Source organism: Montipora capricornis, chromosome 6 (assembly GCF_036669925.1).
Source record: "Montipora capricornis isolate CH-2021 chromosome 6, ASM3666992v2, whole genome shotgun sequence".
Classification (NCBI taxonomy): domain Eukaryota; kingdom Metazoa; phylum Cnidaria; class Anthozoa; order Scleractinia; family Acroporidae; genus Montipora; species Montipora capricornis.
The window spans coordinates 60,076,777-60,101,776 of NC_090888.1; the positions used below are offsets into that span (position 1 = coordinate 60,076,777).

Here is a 25,000-nt window from a genome sequence, read left to right on the forward strand (position 1 = left end):
ATCTAACCATGCAGTTGTAGTATTTTTCATCGCAACTGGCTGGTGGCGCACCTCATACAGTTCGATGTAACTTGTACATTCGGTCTTAACCATGCAGTTCATTTGTCATAGTATACTAATTTGTAGTATTTTTCATTGGAACTGGCGGGTGGCACACCTCATACAGTTTGATGTAACTTGAAAAGTAGGTGTACCCATGCAGGTAATCCATGTGGTTAATTTGTTTTAGTATGCTAGTATTACCCAACTGAACTGGCAGGTGAACTGTAAACCCGGAGGTAAGCCGCACCCTGACCTTACCAGCTGAAATTTACGGAAAAAAGTTTTTTGACAGAAAACAAAAGAAATCCAAAGTCTAGTCTTTAGAAGTCAAATTCATCCACTGTTCATCAAACGTTAACTCACTATTCACTAATATTGAAACGGAAAATACTTTAATGTAATTTTAGCACTTTAATGTAATGAACATCGTTTTTACCAACTTGGACATATGATTGATCTTTTTCTGGTATTTGTTGACAGGAATTTCTTAAACACAGTTTTGCCATAGATTTTTTTGCATTACAACAAGAATATGAGCGGAACGTTTGTAGCTTAGTACACGCAACTAGGCATAAAATTGGATGCAAAGATGGAAAACTGGCCACCAGTGGCAGCCTTTTTCAGATCTTCCCACAGATAAGCCGCACCCATTTCTAACAACTATATTTTGTAATTGGGGTAACATAAGCCAGATTTTTATACTTATGTAATAATAATGAAATGTTAATCCCTTGCATATATTTTATTCCTTATTTTGATGAATTTGTATGGGTTATCAAATAGTGATGAGTGAATTTAGGGAATAATTTCACACACGCTTTGTCCAAAATCAAATAATTTCATAAGCCTTAAGGCAAGAAAAATTATTTGATTTTGGACAAAACACAAGTGGAATTATTCCCAAGTTTCACGAGTATACATTGTACCATTTCATCAGCTATAAATCATGGTTGACAAATCGCAATCATAGGACGTGGGTTTTTTCGAAAGTGGACACCATTTTGGCACGGTAGAAAAAGTTGCCATGGTAACTGATGTTATTAATTGAATTATTTTTTGAACTTATTGCAAGAATTTTATTGTACACTTAGATTCTATTGAAAGTAATATAAACAAATGATTATTTTTAGATTTGAAATAAAAATTTATGCATTCACAAACTCTAGAACTTGTTCTTTTGTCTACGTAAAATCGACTAACCTTTCATCCATTTCACTTTTTATTAACATTTCCTGGCTTACGTTATTTACAGAGATATTGTAAACATTTTGCTGAGATTTTGTGCACTAAAACACCAACATTTTAAAAACATTTCACATACTTTACCCCTCCAGTTTTACAGACATTTTATTGACATTTCCTGCCTTCTGTCAGGTTTTAAATACTTAATTTACAGAGATATTGTGAACATTTTGCTGAGATTTTGTGCACTAAAACACCAACATTTTAAAAACATTTCACATACTTTTCCCCTCCAGTTTTTTGAGGTTTTTTGTAGACATTTTATAGACATTTCATGCATTCTTCTCACTCACTTTTTACAGAGAAAACACTGACATTTTATATGGATGGATTTACAGAGATTTTTTCTCGTGTAAATTTTACAGAGAAAGTAAAGAGATTTTACAGACATTTTGTACTTATCGCATAAAATCTCTGTAAATTTTTCCTTCAATTTACATAGATTTTATTGAGATTTTGTACACATTTTATGTCATCGTAAGGACGAAAATGTGTTAAATTTTACAGACTTTTTATGGAGTTACAAAATCTCTGTAAGTGTGCAAATTTACAGAGATTGTAATTTACAAAGAAAATGTGGACATTTAACAGAGATTTTACCAACTTTTTTGAAGTCTGTAAATGGTTCAACTTTTCCAGTGTTCTCGTTTGATGAATCCCTTCATAACACCGAGCTTGTCTTTCATATACCTGATATGAAATAATTAATGTTTATAAAACAAAAGGACTAGCAAAACCAATACAGTCACGTATAAAATGGTTCTTTTGATTTGTCTTGCACCATTTTGGTCGGTGTATGAAAGTCTACCCTAGTACTGAGAGGGTTGCAAAAGGAGGAATGTAGGCCTAACTACAAATATCCGGATGTTTTTTAGATATTTAGAAGCTCCTAGGATATTTAGAAAATTCCGAGATATTGAGAAAAAAAAATTGTTTGGGATTTTGCTATGGTCTTATTTCTTTCATAATTTCATACATGTTTTTTTTTAGATTTATTTTAAACTTGAGATGAATTAAGTGTCAGCAGTGGTCCGGTTGACCTGTTCCGCGGTTTTCCTCACGAATATTATATCCCACGAGTCATAGTAAGTACACCCTGAATATGGCACATACTGAAAGAGGCAGCCACAATGCTTTCAGTAAACAATCGTTAACTGATTATGAAGAGACAGGGGAGTCGAAACAAAGGAATCACAGGACATAGAGTACATGAGCTAGCCAAAGCAGATCCGCGTTTTGGCTTGAAAAGAACAGGGTAGAGTTTATATTGTTGTTTATTTTTTAAAAGAGATTAAAGAGTATGGCATAGATATGAATGTCATACCTTCATTGTCACGCAGGGCAGAGTGTTACGAGTTCGAATGTTTTGAGGAAAGGTAGCTTGCAAACTAAACTGAACGCAGGGTTGTCGGAACAACAACAAGAAGATTTATTCCAAAGTGAACGTAGTTTCCACGAAGTAAAACTCTTAACACGTACTCAATAAACTTACACGGCCTCCGCCAACTTGAATAAACACTGCTTCTGTCACACTTGACTAAACACGGCTAACGCCAACTCTCTTCGCTTGTGAAAAACTAGTTAGAAAAACACTCCGCTTGGACTCGTCTACTTATATACTCTGACAATAAACTTCTAGAACTTTCTAAAATAGTAGTCAATCTAATTATAGGAAGATTACAAAACACACCGATTTAGAAACGCTTACGCACGAACCTAAAAATAAACAAACTACGAACTCTCGCGAAGCTTCTAGACAGTCACGCTAGTCACGCAACGCTATTTTTCGTAACACAGAGAATGCTACGATGCACTAAACGCGTTCACATTTACTTGGGGCAGCACTAAAAGCCGGAAACCGGAAACCGGAAACCAGAAACCAGAAACCAGAATTGGATTTGCTAGTGTGTATCCACTGGATATTGATTTATTTTGAAAAACAAAGGCCTGGTTTCTTGAGCATCTTGATTATCATCAATTATTCCTGATGATCATAATCAAAATTTGTTTATTGTACATTAGTAGTTTACGTCAAAGGAATAATGTTTGAAATTTATTAAATAAACAAAGTTGTGTTTTATCTTCTTTCCTCTCTTTGATTACGTTCTACTGAAGCCTCCAAAAGGGAATGTGTCACGTTATTTTAGGGTATTTAGGGACATTTTTAGTTAATCGCGAGTTTAAAACTCGAAAATGGTTTTGTGGAATTCCTTTACTGATAAAATTATTGTTTCATCACACACATGATTGTTAGCAAAAGCGAGCTTTATCCAGGTGATTTGCCATAAACATGAAAAACGTCGGGCCGACCTTTTTTAGTTTAAGATTATTTATTTACCCCAATGCAATCCGTTTCAGTCTTTTCCATTTGAGTCCATCCTGCTTCTTGTTCCTTTTGCTGCATTTCTTTTATGTTGTTCAACTGGTTCAAGTGGTTATTGCAATGTTTCGTTCTACTTCTTTGGGCATTTTGGGTGTCATGTGAAATTACATCATTCTAAAGCCCACGGTATGTTCAAACTGCGAAAACACGGCGGAAGAACCTTCTATAAACCCAAGCCGACCATATCATCCGTTGTCGATCTTCCTGAATCAACAGGTTCAGTCGCGCTCCGTCACTCACGCAAGACGTTAAGGACCTAAAGCATGCCCGTATTTGAGACATGGATGGCAACCGGACGTCAACTGTTTCCCCTCTTAACTTGTCTTTACACAACCACATTGACATTGCTAAGTATCTTTTCTCCATTATAATTATCCATTGGTATAAAACTCTGGGAGACACCACTGTCCTGGCACGCGAAATGATCTCTTCCGTTTGTCGTCCACGTCTCAAAAACGCGCGAAAGCTCTCTATTCTCCAGGCACCTTGTTCCTTAATACTCTTTTTCCTAGTCCTCTATGGAAATCGCACACTCGTGATTCATTCGTGTAAGATTCGTAGTTCACCGCCATTTTCACCGATCACGCTGAAATTTGGCGTGTTTACTGGGAAGAAATAGCCCCAGTTTTCCAGAAAATCTCGGCCTTCTAGCTTTCATGACGCCTACATAACGGACTTTGCGAGTCAGGCAATTAAGAATAGACCAATTTCGATAAACTAAAATTCAGTCCAAAACAAAAGAAATCATCTCGAGGCTCTGAGGAATAAATATAAGGCTTTGTATGAGTTTATTCTCCAGAGCCTCGTGATGATGCCTTTTGTTTTGGACTGAATTTTAATATATCGAAATTGGTCTATTTGAGCCGATGCAACGGCGAAATTTTCAACTGATCGCGGAGCGGTTTTACTAAAGTTTTTTCAGCCAAAAAATTACACTACAGGCTTCGGAAAGGATAAAGAAAAGGATTTGTGGTTCATTGGATGGAATTTCAAGCGTTAAAATCGCTGGAAAAGTAAGATTATTTTCGTAGCGATACAATTGCGTGTCTTCACCACATTATTCTTTTTATCTCACAGAATTGTGTTTTCCCTCAAAATATTCGCTTGTTTTCGGTTTCGCTTGAACATATTTACCTTTATTGCATGGCCAGTGAATAGTTTTATCCTCTGGGATGAATTTTCCGTCGAAAAAGCGGTTATTTGGGTGGTTTTTGGCAAACAGAGGTTAATTATTCGTAAGGCGATCGCTTCCGATGCCGTTAGCAATGGGTCGCAATTTGACACTTTTATCACATTACGCATCGCTAATCCGATTATTCCTAAAAATCCAAAAATATTCGTGCCTCATCAGTTTTTGGTCAAATTTATGTCCAAGAAAGCAGATAAATTGAAGAAAATTTTAGTTTTGTATCCAAAAATTCGTAATCAACGTTAAAATGACCAAATTTTGGCTGGAAAACCTTTTTTTTTGTGTTATTTTTTCGTTCAATTTTCGCTTTTATAAAATGTTTCAGTTGTCTGTAAATAAGTTATATGCTGTTGGAAAGCTTATTTTCTTAGCTCTAAAATGATGTATTTTTTTTCCTCTAACCTTAAATATTTTTAGAGAGAAAAAACATTTTTTTGCGATAGCTGATTTCGCGCGGTTTTCTTGCGGTTGGGAAGGTAGGAAAAAGAGTTAAAAAGAAGCATTTTTGTACTCAAATAGCAAGGTAAAAAAACAAGGAAAACAAATTAAACAAGCTTTAAGCTTCCTTTATTGTAATTTGGACTGCCTTAGCTTGATGATGCCATCACCATTCTTAGTCTGTATATCCACTGAGAATAGAAAGGTCAGATCCATTTGACAGTTACCTGTACGTTAATTTTCTCAGATTTAAATACTTGAGTGTGCAGATTATAGCAGGGCGTACAAGGAGTGGGTAAGTTGTTGTAGTTCTCGCGAATTGTTTCTGGATTCCGGATTCCGGCTTTTAGTGCTGCCCTTTACTTGTACTTGATGTAGTCACTTTGTAGAGACTGACGCATTGCGGTCTAGCCAATAAATTAAGTTTTTGACCAGTTTATAATATTTATAGAAAACTGTTTAATAAAAAATATTTGGGCTATTTAGAATTTGTTAGCTAGGCTTAGAGGAATGCTGGAATTGGAAAGTTTTTGTAGGCTTAAAATGTGTTTGGACATCAAGTAAGTAATGCTGCTGGCGAAAGGTGGACCCTTGAAAACTTCATCGTCGAAAACAACAATGCGCTCAGACAACATTGAACGAACAAACGCACGCATGCATTGATTGACGTTACTCCTACAGGATAGTAATTTCAACATACAATATTGGTTTCTAAATGAGCCGTGTTACACCTATCTAATCTTACATATATGTATAGCTAGTTATAAAAGAGGATACCTAAACTTCGAGCCAGGATTCGAGCTAGGATCCGAGCCAGGATTCGAGCTAAGATCCGAGCCAGGATTCCAGCCAGGATTCGAGCTAAGATGAGCTTTCTCCGCTATTTATTCTCGAATCTCTCGGTTAGGTTAGGTCTCGAATCGGTTAGTTAGGTCTATTTAGGTTGGTTCTAGTCTAGTTAGGTCTAGTTAGGGTTAGGGTAGGTCTCGGTTAGGTTAGGTTAGGTCTCGGTTAGGTCTCGGTTAGGTCTCGGTTAGGTCTCGAATCCTGACTCGGATCCTAGCTCGGATCCTGGCTCGAATCCTGGCTCGGATCCTGGCTTTATTCTTAGTTTATCTCGTTATAAAAAATGCTAAAAATATTTTAAACAATACTAATGTTACCAACATGTATGTTACATAGACTAAATTGCTAAAACCAAAATTTGAGTACTTTATTATAGAAAATAATAATTATTGATAACGATAAACATAATTATAAAAAAAAAAACCTAATCTATGACTATCGGGTTGGTCCTTCCTCAAAAAACGCTTTGAAACTAATCTCAAATGTCACTTGGAAGTGCATCCCATGCCGTTGCCCCTCGACAAGCAAAAGATCCTTTTAAGCAGTTTTGCTTAAGGCCGGGACACGCTGACACACTAGGCGGAGATATGTCCAGGTTTGCATTTTTGCGATTTTTCGCAAAAATCGTTGAATTCGCAAAAATCGCGATACTTGTCAGGGACTACTGTTCTGTAGCTTTTCAGTGTCCTAATCGCAGAACGCTGAAAGCTGGAGAACACAAGTCCCCGTCAAGAGTAGCGATGTTTTGCGATTTTAACGATTCTTCGCAAAAAATTGGCAATTTTCGCAAAAATAGTTAAAATCGCATCTCCTGTCGGGACTAGTGTTCCAAGCTTTTCAGTGTCCTGCGATTTTTGCGATTTTTCGCAAAATTCGCAATTTTCGCAAAAACCGTTAAAATCGCAAAAATCGCAGAACACTGAAAAGCTAGAGAACACAAGTTCCCGACAAGAGTCGCAATTTTGGCAAAAATCGGAAAATTCGCAATTTTTGCATTTGAGTGCAAACCTGGACATCAGAGACTAGGCGACAAGTCGCAGCAACATGTCTCTGCGACGAGTTGCTTTGTGTGTACTACTCGCAAAACAAATCGCGCCAGTCTTAGTTAAGTTCACCTGGAAATCGAAGAAATGTATTTGAGCGATGTATAAAAATGTTATTCACTTTGGCCAGTAAGCGCAAAAATGATCCGGTTTAGTGTTTTGAGGGCTCTTGAACCGACGACAACATGCCTCCAAAACGACAGTTAAATTAGGCGGCCAAAGACGGTGGAAGAACAAGAGAAAAAAGACTTGGATGACTGCATTGCAAAGGTTACCAGGAACGCAACAAGGTGGCCGTTTAAGGTTTTCTCCGAGTGGCAGATATCAAGGAACAACAAAGAAAGGAGTCATGGAATGCATATGTTAATAAACATGAGGCATTACATAATGCCACTCGTGGTATTATATAATTTTTCATTTTGCATTCCATTGTTCATCTATTTACCCTGCTATTTTGAAATCCCTGGGGCACGTTGAAATCCCTCCCCAGGCTTTCAGGTTTGTTGGGTGAATTACAAGGTACAACAACTTACTCACGTGTCTTGAGAAATTCATCCGATTGGTCAAAACGACTATTGAATATGGATGAGTATTTCAAAGCATACACCAAGCCATTTTGACCGTTAAGTCGGTACGTTGTGCAATATGTGATTATCCTATGACAGTCGAAATTCATCAGTGAGTACGCTGAGCAACTTTATAATAGCTTTCCTTTCTATAGGTTTATCTTATATACACTAACGGTGCGTTCGACTGACTGTATTCTGGAATAAGAACACATGGAATAGAAGTAAGAAAGCCTTCGTTTCTACGGAAATTCACATTAAAGTTGTCAAACAACTGCTGAAATGCTACTTTAAACATATCTTTATTATTTTTGTTGCTTCAAAACGTCAGAAATGTTTTGTCTGGAACCGACTGTCATATAATTCGTTTTCGAGGCCTGTAGATGCCCTCTTACTAACAATTTTTTCTCGTGGGGCACCTGTATATGGAATGTTCTTGTCCAATTTCTCCCTGAGCATACCGAAATGTAGATTCATTTAATCCCCTATGTCTTTTTTTATCAGTATATGATTGACCCCCACTGGAAATCTCGTTAATCATTGTCGTCTTACGACCTAACGTACTGCTTATTACTTTTCGAGTTTCTCTTACTTTGTCGCTATTTTCTTGGATGTCGTAGTTGAAATATTTTTTTATAATTTTGATATTTATAACCTTGTTTCTGGTATTTCTCAGTATAATTTAGTCAGTCTAACTCATTCTTTGTTTTGACAAGTCTACGTAGCTTGTTGTTCTTTATTCGCGACTAAATTTGATTGTTGGAGGGAAATTGTTCGAGAATTCACCAAAATGGTTGATTTTGTTTTACCTTGTGGTCCACATTGAAAGCCTGTCGTCAATGAAACGTTTCCAGTGGGCAGGTTAGCGGGAGTGTTCTTTCAAATAGCTGTTTTTCAACATGAAGCGTAAAAATGACTGCGAAGGCTTTTTCCGTTTTAGTCTCCATTGCAATGCGTGAGTCTGCGAGCTTCTGCGCATTTGGAGTTAGTAAAAGAACACCGCAATACAATGCATCTATCGTACGTTTTATTTTGACTTTTTGAAAATAATTATATTCTTAATTTCGTGAGAGTCGTAAGTTCATTTAGTTTGGTTTTGACACTACAAAGTTCATTATTTCACTGCTTTGTTCATCAGCTGGTACGTGTAGCTTTCTGTTTGGAGTTGATCTTGAGGAAGATCTGCTGGCGGCTGAGTGGATTCTCTTTAAGTTGGTTTCTGTGGAACTTAATCAGCATAAATCAGCATTGGTCTTATTTCTTTTACCTATTTATTTTTCTAAGGGGCTTCCTCAAGTTTTTCTTTCATCGGTTTGCTGAGGGAGAGGGAGGTAACACAAATGTGGATGGCATGATTTTAGAATCCACTTAAGGATGGTGCCTGCAATTGTTATTACCAATATGTTTTGCACGTTTCGAAATACTCAGGTTTCCCATACACGTAGGTGGTGCTTCCCACTCAGGGATATTTTTGCGCGGTTTAAAACTATGCGGAGAAAGCAGAACTCAGCAAGTGCTCTTGGTATGCAAAAAGAAAATTGGGGATAACCATCCATTGTTCGGAGCTTCAATTTGGAAAAGAACGCTATATACATTGCTTTGTATTTTACAGCTTTTTACAAATATTGTTGATTAATTAAATTTGAAAAATGCGTGGCTACTCCCAATTTTCTTTTTGGGTTTCATTAAAACTTGTAAAGATTTGCTATTCTCGCATATTCGTAAACCGGGAAAAAATACCTTTGACGTACCTTATTACATGAAATTTCGCGATTAAAAAAAAATCGCGAAATTTAAGTGACGCGAAAATTAAATGTCGCGAAAATAACATGACGGAAAAATTAAGTGACTTACATTATATCAATAATTAAAACAGCGACTTTATTACACATGTTTATAACAATCATTTTGAGCTATTCTGTGGTAATGTTCTGGTTCTCTTCATCACTTCTGCTTTCCGTCCCTACTCCAGGTAGCACTTCTTTTGTACAATCCTCAAACTGTCCATTTACTGGCTCCTTGAGTGTGTCTCACTCAAAAACGCGAAATGAAAGTGAGTCAAAATGCAAAATTTTCGCAAAATCGCGAAATAAAGGTGTCGCGAAATTTATGCGAACCTCAAAATCGCGAAGTTAACGTGCCGCGAAAATTTCATGTAATAAGGTAGTGGGCACCGTCCTTAAAAAGCCGCGGTTTCTGATACTGGGACAGTTGACATTAAACTTTTCAAGGTAAACATTACCACCGTGAATTTGTCTTACCAAACAGAGCCGTCTGTCTTTAGCTTATATTCAGGCTACTGTCATCATCTCTATCATCGTCACCGCCCATAATTGTCAGCATAAATTCTAATTTCTTTTGCAGGTCTTTCATGGAAATACTGGGCGGAATGACATTGTCAAGCATAATCTTGAGGAGGTTATCATAGCGAGCTTCGTCCGCTTTCTGCCAATTGACTTTTTTGGTCATAAGGCATTGAGAGTTCAGCTCTATGGGACACTTAAATCTCTAGGTAACTCATGATCTTATTTTCTATAAGTTTTGCAGATCCGTCTGCATGTAATTATTTAAAAAGACAAAATTAGAAAAGAAAAAATGAACTCCATTTTTGAACTTGTTCTTTATGGGGCGCCGATTGTAAATAAATTATTTAGTAATACCTTGATATTCTCAATTTTTTCATTATTTAATAAATAATTTTTTTTTTTGATATGATACCATACTTTATTATTTGATATAATACATCCTGATTTCAAATCAGTCGTTTATTATTTGATGTAAGAAATCCTGATTTCAAATCAAGTGTTTATGATTTGATATAATAAATCCTGGTTTCATATCATGCGTCTATGATCTGATATCAGAGAAATCATGATTTAACTTAATAAGTATGATTTAACGTAATACCTAATCGGTGCGAGCGAGTACATGTAACAAGTCCCACGATCATCTATTGCGCGAGAAAACACAAACATGTCGGATGAACTTTCAAGGTCAGTTGCTTCTGCCGTATCCCAGGCAGTTCAAAGGGCGGTCGATGAGGATCTATCACGCCTTCCAAGTCAGGGCGTCACTTCAACCAGTTCAAGCTGGACCTCGACTACCACATCGAGCTCAAATTCAAATTCTCAAGAGGTACGTACATGTGCTCGCCGGCTGCCATTGTGTTCGTCTGGAATCTCGTGTGTTATTTAATACTGAATATTTGGCCATTTTCATTTTTCCTGTCTTACTGTAGTGTTTGATGCTGGTTTCTGTGGATTTCAGGTTGTTCCAGCAGCTCAATAAAAGTTGCGTTTGGAACGGAATTCCCCCGCCTTTTACACATTGTATTTTCTCACCGTTGCGTGACTTTGTTGATAGTCGCCAATTAACCGGAAGTTAGTTATGACAAGCTGTAAGGTTTCGTTTCAAGTCGTTGAGGCGACTATCAACGAAGTCACGCAACGGTGAGAAAATACAATGTGTAAAAGGCGGGGGATTTCTGTTCCAAACGCAACTTTTATAGAGCTGCTGGAACAACATGCAATCAAAAGAAACCAGCATCAAACACTACAGTAAGACAGGAAAAATGAAAATGGCCAAATATTCAGTATTAAATAACACATGAGATTCCTGACAAACACAATGACCGTTTGTCGGCCAGCACATGTACGTACCTCTTGAGAATTTGAATTTGAACTCGATGTGGTGGTCGAGGTCGAGCTTGAGGTGGAGCTTGAACTGGTTGAAGTGACGCCCTGACTTGGAAGACGTGATAGAGCCTCATCGACCGCCCTTTGAACTGCCTGGGATACGGCAGAAGCAATTGACCTTAAAAGTTCATCCGACATGTTTCTGTTTTCCCGCGCAATAGATGATCGTGTGACTTGTCACCTGTACTCGCTCGCGCCGATTAGGTATTAAGTTAAATCATACTTATTAAGTTAAATCATGATTTCTCTGATATCAAATCTAAAAGTTAGATTTAAATCATGAAGTCGTGATTTCAAATCATAGACGCATGATATGAAACCAGGATTTATTACATCAAATCATAAACACATGATTTGAAATCAGGATTTCTTACATCAAATGATAAACGACTGATTTGAAATCATGATGTCTTATAGCAAATATTATTAAAAACTGGATCATTGGATAATGCAATTCGAGAGTTTTGATTGGCTAAGCCATCATGGGTTATGAGCCATTATACCATGATCTACGCTGGATCTACAAACACGGCACGCTTATGCGTGATTTTTTGGGCCTTTTTATTCTTATTGTAGTCTAGTTTTCTATATTTTGGGGGCGTTTTTAATAAAACAATTATTCCACTCGCGCTTGTTGGATATGAGATGATTATAGCCAACTCGGCGCTACGCGCCTCGTTGGCTATCTATCATCTCATATCCAACGCGTGCTCATGGAATAATTGTTAAATAAAGCATGGTATCATATCAAAAAAAAATTATTTCTTAAATAATGAAAAAATTGAGAATATCAAGGTAAATAATTTATTTACAATCGGCGACCCATATTAGCTCGTCATGCGTATAATTTATTATGTTCGGGAATAGTATTTGACAGCCTTCTGTTAGTACTGTAAAAGTTATCGACTATTCCAAATTTTCTCTGGAATGACTGCAATTGTCAATTTAGATTACTCTGTTCCAGGACTTGTGGTAGCAGATGAAAAGAAAAAAAAGAAAGCAAAAGTCACATCCCTGGACGGGATGTGAACCTGGAGCACCCACTGTGAAGGAACTGTTTTCATCCACGTAACAACTAAAGATCAACTGGCTGACAATTGCACCAATTATTGATCAACACTAAGTAGGATATATAAAATCATTGCTGAATAGTGGTTAAGTCTAGTACTTGATTTTAAAATGGTTAGCTTGTTTCTTAGCCGGTGATAATACACGTTTACTGCGACATTCGAAAGAAAAAATGTATTGACATAATTAAAAAATAATTTTCTGGCGATAGCGCTGCGGTACTCTAGTGGATTGGTGAAGGGGTTATTCATCGAACATTCCCAGGTTCGAGTCCAGCGAGTTTAGGCATTGGGGTTCGGATATTCCTTTCCCATAATCCCTATCAAGCACTAAGCCTCCTAAATTGACGATAATAGTCGATTTAGGGAAACTTACGAATTGTAGATAATGGTTATTTCAGAGGTAGACTAGATGGGTTGAAAAGTTAGGTATAAAGAACGATTTCCTAGCACATTTGAATTAAGCAATGGTGTTTCTGGACTTGTGCGGCATTCTTCTGTACTCAGCAATTCCTTTTTCTCCATACTAGTTCCTGTTGAACCTCCTATTCTTGTCTTGATTGCACAATCATCGACTAGTGTCGCTGCCTATTGGAAACTTCCAGAACGGTACCTCTACGAAAGAGACTTGATATCCTTTAAACTTCAGTACCAAAAGGAAGGCTCCAACTTATCACAAATACAAACTATCAAAGGTGCAAAGAACGTTCGATGGTTCAATGGTTCTTATCGTTTCTTGTCGAAAGTCATCACAGGGCTTGAGATATTCACAAAATATGAATTTCAAGTGTGTGCCTTTAGTTTGGTGGGGGATGGGCTGAAGAGTTCCTTACAGATTGCAAAGACATTAGAAGATGGTAAGGGTCTGTAGCTTTTTATCAGGCTTACTTTAGTCTATTAGGGACAATTATGGTGATTTTTTTTTCACTATTTTATGATGTCCATAGACACGTGCAGCTGACCCTTTCATATGCTTATAGATTTCTATTCCCAATTATTCCATGTGGTGTGGGAAAAAGTAGTCAAATGCAGTTGAAATACATTGAAATATTTGCAAATGTGGAGTTCCATGGCTTTTTTTGTTTCTGATAAGCCATATCTTTCTTCATTTAGAACGTCAGTTCCTTCATCAAATTGTGTTCCTTTATTGGGAAGGAAGACAGAAAGTTGCTATTCAATTAAGAATGGCTGAATTGCATTTCTTTTATTTCATTCCATGGGGAAAGTTCATTCTGATTTCTTGTCTTTCTTGCATTTGAAATCTTTTAGTCCCATCAAAAGCTCCTAGCAATTTTACAGTGACTGCAAACACATCTACGGTTATAATAGCATCCTGGCAGCTTCCTTCCCCGGACTCCAGACATGGAATCATTAAAGGATTTAAAATATTCTTCAGGAAGAAAGGCTCCCATGACAGACCAGAAACCATTTTTGTTTCCAATGCCTCAGTGTACACAAAATCAGTCACCAGATTGGCTAAATTTACAGAATATGAATTTTATGTGTTGGCCTTTACCTCCGCTGGTGATGGAATGAACAGTTCCGTTCAATTTGCAAAAACAAAGGAAGATAGTAAGTGATATTGTTTAAATTGACTTTTGTAACAACAAGGAACCCTTGAAGTTAGGCAAATTAGCCTCTCACCCATTTCATTTTATTTCATTTTATTTTATTTTATTAAAGTGTTGCAATGTATAGGTAAGAAACGAGAGTCTTTGTTTTTAGTTAAGGCTGCAGATTGTACCGTCTAGTTTTTTCATGGCTTATTGCATTGCATCGTATGCGCGCCTGTTTCATATACTTGTACAAGTGGAGTTGTTCCAGTCATTGCACTTCCTATACCAACTACGTTATCGAGCCAATTGGGAGCTGGTCACTTTTAAGTAGAAGCCTGAAGTAAATCCATGCTCAGTGAACTGGATTCGAACCCATGACTATGCGACATTGCACTGCACTTGCTCTACCAACTGAGCTATCAAGGCAACTGCGTAGCAGGTGGTTTGGCGAATTTTAGACCCTTGTTTCCAGCAGGGTTGACTTTCGAGTGATTGCGCTTTATTGCGGCCATGTGGAAAACGCGAGAGGGTAGGGGTCGAGGATGAGGAGTGAGGAAGCGCCTTCAATCACCCCCTCATCATTTTCGAAACCGCCGTTCGCCCACGGATGGAGAAAATATCGTTTCTGATTGGCTGATAAAGTGTCAGAAAAAATCCCCCTGTCAGTCAAAAATTTCTGCTCCCTTTCATAAAAGTGTTAAGACTAAACAGAGCGGAAGAAGTCGAGAATCTGTTTTCAAAACATTTTGGAGCTTCCTTGCGCAGCAGCTTGAATTTTCTGGTGATCTTAAATAGGAGCAAAAAGACGTAAAACCACTAATGAATGGAGGTGATATTTTGGCAAGGGATTTGGCAAGCTTCATCTTTCTGAAATCAGCTTTTTCTAACTGGCGAAATGTATTCTGCATTAGTAATCACACATTTGAGAAGTATCATCGCTGACCAGATCAAAGAAGCTGAAGGATTAGGGCTCACGGCAATCTTGTTGGCGGCTGCCAGATGTATCCACTGGGTAGCCCCAGCTAGTTTTCGCCTCATCAGAAGATATGCTGAACAAGGCATTTCTCAAAGTGCTGAGTAGCATTTTAATAACTCCCACAAAAAAATTGCCCACTATATAATTGTACAATTTATGTGGTCGACGAATCGCACACAGTGTAAACAGAGACAGGGAAACGTTATTGGTAAGTTGAAATCTCAGTTCGGTCTTGCAAATTTATTCCCAAGCGAATTAATTTTATTACTGCCAATGTCTACACAAGGTGCGCTATGGTTGGTTGGGAGTAGACATCAAACCCGTGCTCATCACACATGATTGGAAATGGGAGGTTTTGAAAATGTTGTGGAGTTGATTGATTGTAGGTGGTTCCTTGCTCATTCTCCTCGCCCACTCGCCCTCTGCTTGATTTGATTGATTGATTGGTCAGTTTATTTACCCGTCTTGCAGCCTAGCTGAGTTACAAGGGCACCAGCAACTATATTATTGATATTTATAAGTACAAAAATTGTTCATTCGTTCAGTCGTGACAACTACTTTTAATTAACAACGCTATTTTAACAACAGAGCCAGAGCGAAGAGAATACCCGTGCTTTGTTTCGGGGGGATATGGGTATTACACGTATGTTTGAAAGAAAACCTTTACCCCGGAAATTCTCCATTAACTTTTGGCATGATTTTTCCCGCCTTTGACTGAAGGGCAGCAATCCTGAACAGCTAACGGCTACATAATATGGCAGCCCAGGGAAAATTTGCAAATTTGTTAAATGCCCTCTTTTGTATCGATTCTAAGGTTTTTCTCAGGTAAGCCAGAAGGTCTGCCCAGACGGGTGCTGCATATTCAATAATTGATCTAACCAGGCTACAGTATACTTGAATGAAGGGATAGTTTCTAAAGAAACTGTGATGCTGCGTCGGTGGGGAAGTAGTATACAAAAATTTGGTTTTATCAACGGAGTTGATAATGTAAATTGGCCACCGTAAAGAGATTCTAAAAGCTAAAGCTTTTAGCTTTTAGAATCTCTGTACAGTGGCCGATTTACATTATCAACTCCGTTGATAAAACCAAATTTTTGTACAGTATACTTGAACCAAGTCCTGCTAGGCCAAGCCACATTTCCTTTCATTCTCAGTGCGTATAAACGCTTATTAGCTCTTGTAAGGACATATTCGCAGTGCGTATTCCACGAAAGGTCACTATAAATAAAGATGCCTTACAACTTGTAGTGACAAACCCTCTCAATTACACGGCCGGATAAACACAGGGGAGTTGCCGCGGAGGTCACTTGTAAGTAGAAGCTTGAGAAAAAAACCCATGCTCAGTTAACAGACTACAAAACCATGACTATGCAATTGCACTGTACTTGCTCTACCAACTGAGCTCTTAAACCAACTGGGAGCTGGTCAATATCACGTTTAAGATGATCCCGTACAAGGAAGACAAATTAATTTTATGGAATGAGAATAAAGGATGCCTAAATAGATCCAGGTTGGGAAGAAAACCATGAAAGAAAAAAAAAGGAAACTGCAAAAGTCGCGATTTTCCTGGAATTTGTAATTCAGCATGTTAAAACAGGTGTTAAATTTTCTTTTCCTCTAACATTTTGTTGCATTAAGCCTCGGGCTGATTAAATATTATCTACTCTACAGTATTGTGCAAAAGTACCCCGCTTTGTAGTAAGTCAATTCACTGAACAGAAGAGCAATTACACCTTTTGCTGTTCATTTACGCAAAAGTAAGCAAGATGGTGAGAGTGATTGCAGGCGTTTATGAGGGCTTCGAATGCGCAGTCATTGATGGAAGTGAAACATCAGACTGGTTTGAGATCAAGTCCGGTGTTAAGCAGGGATGTGTGATGTCAGGATTCTTGTTCTTCTGGCCCTGGATTGGATCATTAAAAGGACAACAGCAGATAAGAGGAGAGGGATACGATGGAATTTCACAACAGTGCTGGAGGATTTAGAATTTGCAGACGACATCGCCTTGCTGTCATCCAGGTTAAATGACTTGCATGAGAAGACTGGGAGACTGACAGAGGAAGCAGCCAGAGTGGGCCTTAAACTAAATGCGAGAAAGTGTAAAACACTAAGGACGGAGTATGCCAGCAACAGGGAGAGGATTGCGGTGAATGGCGAGGAAGTGGAGGATGTCGGGGAGTTCCCATACCTGGGAGCTACCGTGGACAAAGAGGGTGGAGGCAGTAGAGACATTAGGAACAGGCTGCAGAAGGCCCGTGGTGTGTTTCAGAGGCTAGGGAAGGTATGGGCAGCCAGAGGAATAGGAAGAGGAACCAAGATACGTCTATTCCAGACCTTAGTTCGACCAGTCCTGTTACATGGTTGCGAAACTTGGAAGATCACAAAGGCTGATGAACGAAGACTGAACAGCTTCCAGTGCCAATGCCTGAGACGGATACTGAGAATCAGATGGCAGCAAAGAATATCAAACATCAGAGTAGTGGAAATGGCAGAAATCAACAACATAAGCTGCGAGATAAGACGGAGAAGGTGGAACTGGCTGGGGCACGTACTTAGGAGAGAAGATGAGAATGATTGTTTCACAGCTTTGGGATGGACGCCGGAGGGTCGAAGAGCGAGAGGGAGACCAAGGACCACTTGGAGAAGGACGGTCGAGAAGGAGAGAGACAAAGCGGGGTGGAAGATTTGGAATGTGGCCAAGGCAGCGGCGCGAAACAGAGAGCATTGGGCAGAGAGCGTGACGGCCTTATGCGCCTACTGGCGCAAAGAGAAATGATGATGATGATGATACATTCATTTGCGTCAACAGTTGCAACTATACGGCACATATACGTTCATTAGCACTTTCACGAACTTCATTAACGCTAACGAACTTTCAATAACGATATTTGCATATGTATTAACATTCAATAGCATCAACGGATAAACAATTGCACCGTTGGACAACCAAAGGTAACAAATATACTTTGATGCTAAATTGCAAGGTAAGCCGGGGAAGAACGTTTTCCAATGGCAATCCAGATTGACGTGTTGAGTCCCCATTGTTCTTTGGTCAGCTCAATAACGCTCTTGTAGATCGGCTTCTTTGAAAAAAAAATCATTTCTAATGTATTAGTAACTTATCCCTGAAACCTGAAGCATAGTCAACGTGAGTTCATTCTTCAATTGTACTTCAAGTTAAATAACCTCATTCCTTCCCATTCAAAGTAAAACTGAGCAATGCTATCTCTCCTTAACGAGATATATATTTTAAACCTCCCAGATTTTGGGAGCTACTTAACCATCCTTTGTCAGGGTACTCTCTAACCTGTAATATAGGTCTCAGTGATTCCACAAGCTCCAACCTATCACAGACTTGTACCTAAGTTCATACAATGATGGTGCTGTTGGCCAACCAAATGGCAATCATTGCACTGGCCTTTAAAAAACTCACTTGAGCCTAATAATTGATGTATTTAAGACCGTATTTTTAACATTGCCAGAAAGATTGGTTTACTGGCGGTTTCCAACAAAAAAATGCAATTTATCGTTAATGGGAGAGTGAAGTTTACTTCTGTACCTACATAACTCACTTAAGTATTTTACACAACAACGCAGCTGTTCACAAGTAAAGTTATTTCTATTGCTCTTTTCTTGACACTGAAATGCTCGTTAAAAAATGCACTTTAAGCTGGCCTGGAACTGTAACATTCTCAACAATCACAGATCTCAGCCTCACGGAAAGTCCCTTCTAATCTATCGCCTTTGAGATCTCATGAGACCAGATTGCTAAGACACACGTACAAACAAGACAACTAACCGAATTAAAGCTGCTTATATACTTTTTTCAAGTCTGAACTATTTCTGTATACAATGAATTTGTGGGGATGAGCACAAAAATGGTTGGGATCGAGGAAAAAGTGAGTGCGAGAAGCCATCCCTCCCGAGGGCCTGTGGAACAGGATTTAATGCCCACCGGTGGTTACTAGTATGTACCAAAGACTAGAGATCTTTGATTTTTTTTTTTTCATTTTTTCCTTATCCTTGTAACACACTTAATCAGAATTAATGAACAAGAATCATTTATTATTTTTTTGATTTGTTTATTTCAAGTTCCCTCTAGTGCTCCAAGTGGATTTATGGTGACTGCAAGCACTTCTACAAGTGTCACAGCATTATGGGAGCAGCTACCCATAGGTTTCAGAAATGGAATAATCAAAGGATTTAAGTTGTTTATTAATAGGAAAGGGTCAGGAGACAAACTAAATGTTCAATTGGTCAATGCGTCCAACGCTTTAGTTTACACAAAGTACGTTACTGGATTGGAAGAATCTACAGAATATGAATTGAAGGTGTTGGCCTACACTTCCGCTGGTGATGGACCAAGGAGTTCTGTTAAGTTTGTCAAAACACTGGAAGTTGGTAAGACTTACAAGATTTTTCTAAAGTTTGACACAGGGAGAGGACAACTAGAGTTATTTTTTTTGCGTTTTTTTTTAAATGTTTTTTCTTTTTCTTCTGATAGTATACCAGTGGTAATTTCTAATGGTAATTGACTGAGTAGAGTGCAATTTTGTTTGAAATCAGACTTACGAATTCTTCGAATTTAAATCACAAGTATGATTTCAGTCCAAAATTGTACACGACACAAAGTTCAATTACCACTTTATTACACCTATTTAGAAATCGCTCAAACACAGGGTTTCAGTCAGTACCAATAGTTAATTGATCCAGCTGCCAGTTTAATATAAAAAAGTGGAATTAGAAAGGCTTTTACTTACATTTTGTGTGCAAGACAAAAACATTTAGATGTCATGCCCGGGACGTCTTGTGTCAAAAGCCAGTCAAGCGGAACAAAGGAAAAATATGATCTATTAAAGGAAATTCAAGTCATACCAAAAACAGTTCAAACATGAACTTCACCACATATCGGCTTTCTTTGTATCTCATTTTCTTGCTATATGATTGGTTACTTTAAACGAGCCTGGCTTGAAATCTGATTGGCTATTTTGTTTTAGTGTTCCTTTATCATTGGCCAGGGAAAAAGTGCGATTTAGAGCAAACAAAGTGTGATTCGTGAATAAATCGCACTGCTGAGAGCAAGGATCACCAGCGATAATACACAATGAAACTGTATTGCTGTTTCTTTCATATCATTTATGTCTCATTGAAATCTAAACTGTAGAGTCTCCATCTTTATTAGGGGGCATAAACGGCCAGTAATATCCAGAGACTAGGGAAAACGTTTCATAAGAAAACGTTGCATTATATTTCAAAGACATAATGTTTATCGTTGCACTGATGTATAATCGGTGATAATGTTTCATGTTGCACATTTTTAACGTTATTGCATGTGAAGTTATCTGTAGATATACCGGCCTGTTCATGAGAGTTAAGCGTAATTGTTCCTTCGTTTTAAACACACAGATACTTAACGGCTTTACATGTAACACTATCTGAGGTTAATCTTAGAATTTCATTAAAACTATTGCATTGAAAATTTGATTCTATTTTGTACCAATAATAACTTGTGTCATTTTTGGACCAGGTTTTTCCATGGCGAGTATTCTTGGTTTTTCCATTGGCGGTGTATCTTTGCTTGGCTTTCTACTTCTTGTTGGTTTTTCTTGCCATAAAAAGAGAAGAAAGAAGCGTCCTGCAAAGTGGTGAGCTTTTTTTTCTTCTTTTCTTTTTTCTTCCATCTTGAATTGATTATCTTCCGCGTACCGTGTAGCCACTTTCTAAGATGGACTTCCATCTTGAATTGATTATCTCAGTGCGTACCGCGTAGCCAGCTTTTAAGAAAGCCTTCCATCTTGAATTGATTATCTTCCGCGTACCGTGTAGCCAGCTTCTAAGATGGACTTCCATCTTGAATTGATTATCTCAGTGCGTACCGCGTAGCCAGCTTTTAAGAAAGCCTTCCATCTTGAATTGATTATCTTCCGCGTACCGCGTAGCCAGTTTCTAAGATGGACTTCCATCTTGAATTGATGATCTCACTGCGTACCGCGTAGTCAGCTTTTAATAAAGCCTTCCATCTTGAACTGATTATCTTCCGCGTACCGCGTAGCCAGTTTCTAAGATGGACTTCCATCTTGAATTGATTATCTCACTGCGTACCGCGTAGTCAGCTTTTAATAAAGCCTTCCATCTTGAATTGATTATCTTCCGCGTACCGTGTAGCCAGCTTCTAAGATGGACTTCCATCTTGAATTGATTATCTCAGTGCGTACCGCGTAGCCAGCTTTTAAGAAAGCCTTCCATCTTGAATTGATTATCTTCCGCGTACCGCGTAGCCAGTTTCTAAGATGGGCTTCCATCTTGAATTGATGATCTCACTGCGTACCGCGTAGTCAGCTTTTAATAAAGCCTTCCATCTTGAACTGATTATCTTCCGCGTACCGCGTAGCCAGTTTCTAAGATGGACTTCCATCTTGAATTGATTATCTCACTGCGTACCGCGTAGTCAGCTTTTAATAAAGCCTTCCATCTTGAACTGATTATCTTCCGCGTACCGTGTAGCCAGCTTCTAAGATGGACTTCCATCTTGAATTGATTATCTCAATGCGTACCGCGTAGCCAGCTTTTAATAAAGCCTTCCATCTTGAATTGATTATCTTCCGCGTACCGCGTAGCCAGTTTCTAAGATGGGCTTCCATCTTGAATTGATTATCTCAATGCGTACCGCGTAGCCAGCTTTTAAGATAGCCTTTCATCTTGAATTGAGTATCTTCCGCGTACCGCGTACCGCGTAGCCAGCTTCTAAGATAGCCATTTTCAATTCGCAATTCGAATAAATTACATACCTCAAATTGAATTATTTAGTTTCTGCGTACCGCGTAGCCGGCTACGCAGAACTTTGTACGAGTGGCTGGGTATTCTGCAGTTACTCCAAACTTTGTCCCTCCAGAGCAAATACTTAGAGAGCTTAAAATGCTACTGACAAAATTTGCATCTTTCCTATCTAAGGGTGCGTTCGATTGACTGTATTCCGGAATAGGAATACATGGAATACAGGTTGGTCAGAATCCTTCGTTTTTGCGGAGATTCACATAAAAATTTGCAAACATTTTCTAAATTGCTATTTTAAACATATTTTTATCATCCTTGCAGCTTCAAAACGTGCCAAACATACCATTTTAATCACCACTCCACGTATTCTTATTCCGGAATAGGGTCAATCGAACGTGTCCTAAGCCATTTAAAGACATAAACATGTAGTCTGTACGAGAAGAAGAATGCTGTTTACTATCTTCAAACATCTCTTTTTGTTCCAGAGATATTCAAGTTTTCAAAATACGCAAATTAGCCAAGTAATGATGTGATAAGCTCAACCGAATTATGATCAAATGTGATGGAAAAAGATATTCCAGCCAATTTGTATCAGAAATGCTTGATTCTTTGCAGAAACATTCTAGAAGATGTGCTCCACAATATGAGCATACCAGTTTTGTTACCATGGCAACATACTGGGTTCCAGACCTCCCTGATGTTAAAGGCTTTTCTGGCCACTTTTGGCGTTCCATTGTGATATTTGCCAATGGTGCCTCATCTGCATGATCCTGCAAGCATATAAGTTTGTTGCCTTGCTAAATGTTTTTCTACCTTATTTTCACCAAAAATATTGAATCAGGTTGAAGGGGACTGGAAAAGAGTGAGTTGCCATGGGAACTAATTTCTTTACAGCCGAAGGTGTGTTGCCTGTATAACTATTAGCCTACCAACTTTCAATGGTCTCTGTTGCAAATTGACGGAGATAGCTCTATTTTCGGGTTGAGTGAATTACGTCATCAGTAATCTCATTTGCATATTTTACACATTTTTCAAACTTAAATATCTCCGGAACCAATGTAGATATTTCCAAACGGTAAACGGCGTTATTTATCTTTCCTCGGAATTCTATATAATAAACCTAAAAATTCAAGGGATGAAAATTTGATCATAGTAGCACTTTAAAACATATTTTGAAATACTGAAATGAGCCTATAGAAATTATAAGCCACATGATAAAGGTGTCAAGCTCTGCGAAGCGAGATGCAAATAACAGCAGAAAGTCCAGAAGCCGTGCCTTTGACCTCTAAAAAACACTTGCTATAGCACAGCCAAGCGGCTTCACTCTACTGGCTTTTACCTGAAATTTCTCCTCGTAACAGGGTACAAAGTATCCTTCAGAATCACTTGTGAAATAACGAAAGGTTGAGAGGCCGAAAATTAAAAGAGAACGGCAAATGCACAATTGTCGTGAACTGTAGGAGTTGTGTAGAGCGGTCAACCGCATTTTACAAAGACCTGTCAAATATCTATATTAAAGATGTCAACAATCACCAATTTAACCAATCATATCATGATACCAGGTGCTGGTATCATAGAATGGCGGCATGAATAGAATGTCTGCAGGCTCTCTCGCTTCGTTCGGGCTCATCGGGAGCCTGTTCGCACGCTACTTTGACTTTTTTGACAGCCCATTGAAAAACAATAGTAAAATATTTGCGGATCGGTCGATTTCTCTGAAGTTTGAAAGGCTTATTGCCAACGAATAGAGAAAGATTAACTTAAAATTCCTGTTTTAAGTATGAAAATTCGACAAAGAGGTACATGTAAGGCCAGGGTCAAATGCCGTACTTCACATGATCCGAACCCAATTCAACCAATTAGGCTCGTGTGAAGTTCGGCGTTTGACCCAATTAAGCTCGACTGATTGGTCGTTCTTCACTAGACAGCCGTGAAGAACGCCTGAAGACCGACTTTGGGTCAAACGCCGATTCTCACATGAGCCGAACCAAATGCATAATCAATGATAATCAAAGTTAAGTCATGTTAATGTATGAATCAGCCTCGACCTCATGGCCGTGTTCTTTCCAGAAAACAGAAGGAGGGCCGTCAGAAAGGTAAGCTGAATCAAAGGATGCCGTCTACTTTTTAAAAGCAGAGTTAGCTTTAGCATTAAAGACCGTCTTCTTCAGGAATTTTGAATCATTTTCAGAAGAAGATGCTTTCGCAGTTTCTGGTCTAAAAGGCTCCATTTTCACTGTTTCGTTCACGAAAGAACATGCTTTATTTTAAGCCCGCGCGTGCTTATTATATATGCATGAATCATCGCTGTTAACGTATTTGCATATTCCATCAGTTTTTTACAATCAGCGTCCTTGTAACGGTTACCGTGAATTGTACAGCGGGCGAAACATTGACTTTTACCTTGAAAAACTACTGCCCAACGAGACCGCTCTTTTTTTATTTCTTTGGTGTAGCAGGTTCGGTTCGACTGAATTAAGTTCGACGTTTGATTCAAATTAGGCGTTCTTTATTATTCGAGTCAACCCAAATTTTCATTAGGTTGGGCTCATGTGAAGTACGGCGTTCGACCCGGACCTAAATGCGACTAATTTGTTGCTTGCGTGGCTATTTTAGTGTTTTGATTGTTATGCAAATTTTGACAGAGAATATAAATTCAGTGTTCGACACTAACGCTTGACCGATTGCCCAGGGCAAGCGAAATATATCCGTGGGCAAGTAAATCAACTCTAAGACTTGCCCGATCAGGCAATCAGAATTTTTGTTCGACTAATATTTGCTGAACGATTTGATTTGCAACGAAGAGTGTGACTAGTAATATGACGTAGTTACCGCAAGTACGATAAAAAAATAAACAAAGGTACATCTCTTTGCTGTCATTTATTTTTCTGTTAAAAATATATTGGTACAATGTACAGACCTCAAAACAGATTGGAAGGAGGAACTTGTTCTTTACAGCCATCTTTCTCGGCGCGAAAGGAATGCTTGTTACAATGCAACCCAGTTTTCCCGTGGCCAAATTCGCTACGATACAAGCACACAAGAAAATTCTGCCTTTTTCACGCAATTTGAACAAACTTTGAGAGGCTTAACGAAAATGGCATTTAATTCAAAACCAGCCTAATTTCAGACAGATATTCAAGGAATCTCCCTTGATTTCTTATAGAAAAGGAAAATCAGTTA

General features: G+C 38.4%; 1 protein-coding gene across 4 annotated transcripts in view; it reads left to right on the forward strand.

The window, feature by feature from the left end:
• Positions 1–25,000, forward strand: part of LOC138052707 (tyrosine-protein kinase receptor torso-like) — a 72,795-nt gene that overhangs the window by 29,804 nt on the left and 17,991 nt on the right. For 3 of the 4 annotated variants that reach the window (XM_068899261.1, XM_068899262.1, XM_068899263.1), the window contains exons 3-7: positions 10,114–10,261; positions 13,042–13,368; positions 13,781–14,083; positions 19,136–19,444; positions 20,571–20,688. In XM_068899261.1, the coding sequence (XP_068755362.1) occupies positions 14,044–14,083; positions 19,136–19,444; positions 20,571–20,688 (467 nt within the window). In that variant the 5' untranslated portion in view covers positions 10,114–10,261; positions 13,042–13,368; positions 13,781–14,043. Of the gene's footprint in view, positions 1–10,113; positions 10,262–13,041; positions 13,369–13,780; positions 14,084–19,135; positions 19,445–20,570; positions 20,689–23,807; positions 23,914–25,000 lie in introns of those variants that run through there. The other variant, XM_068899264.1, reaches the window with a different exon arrangement.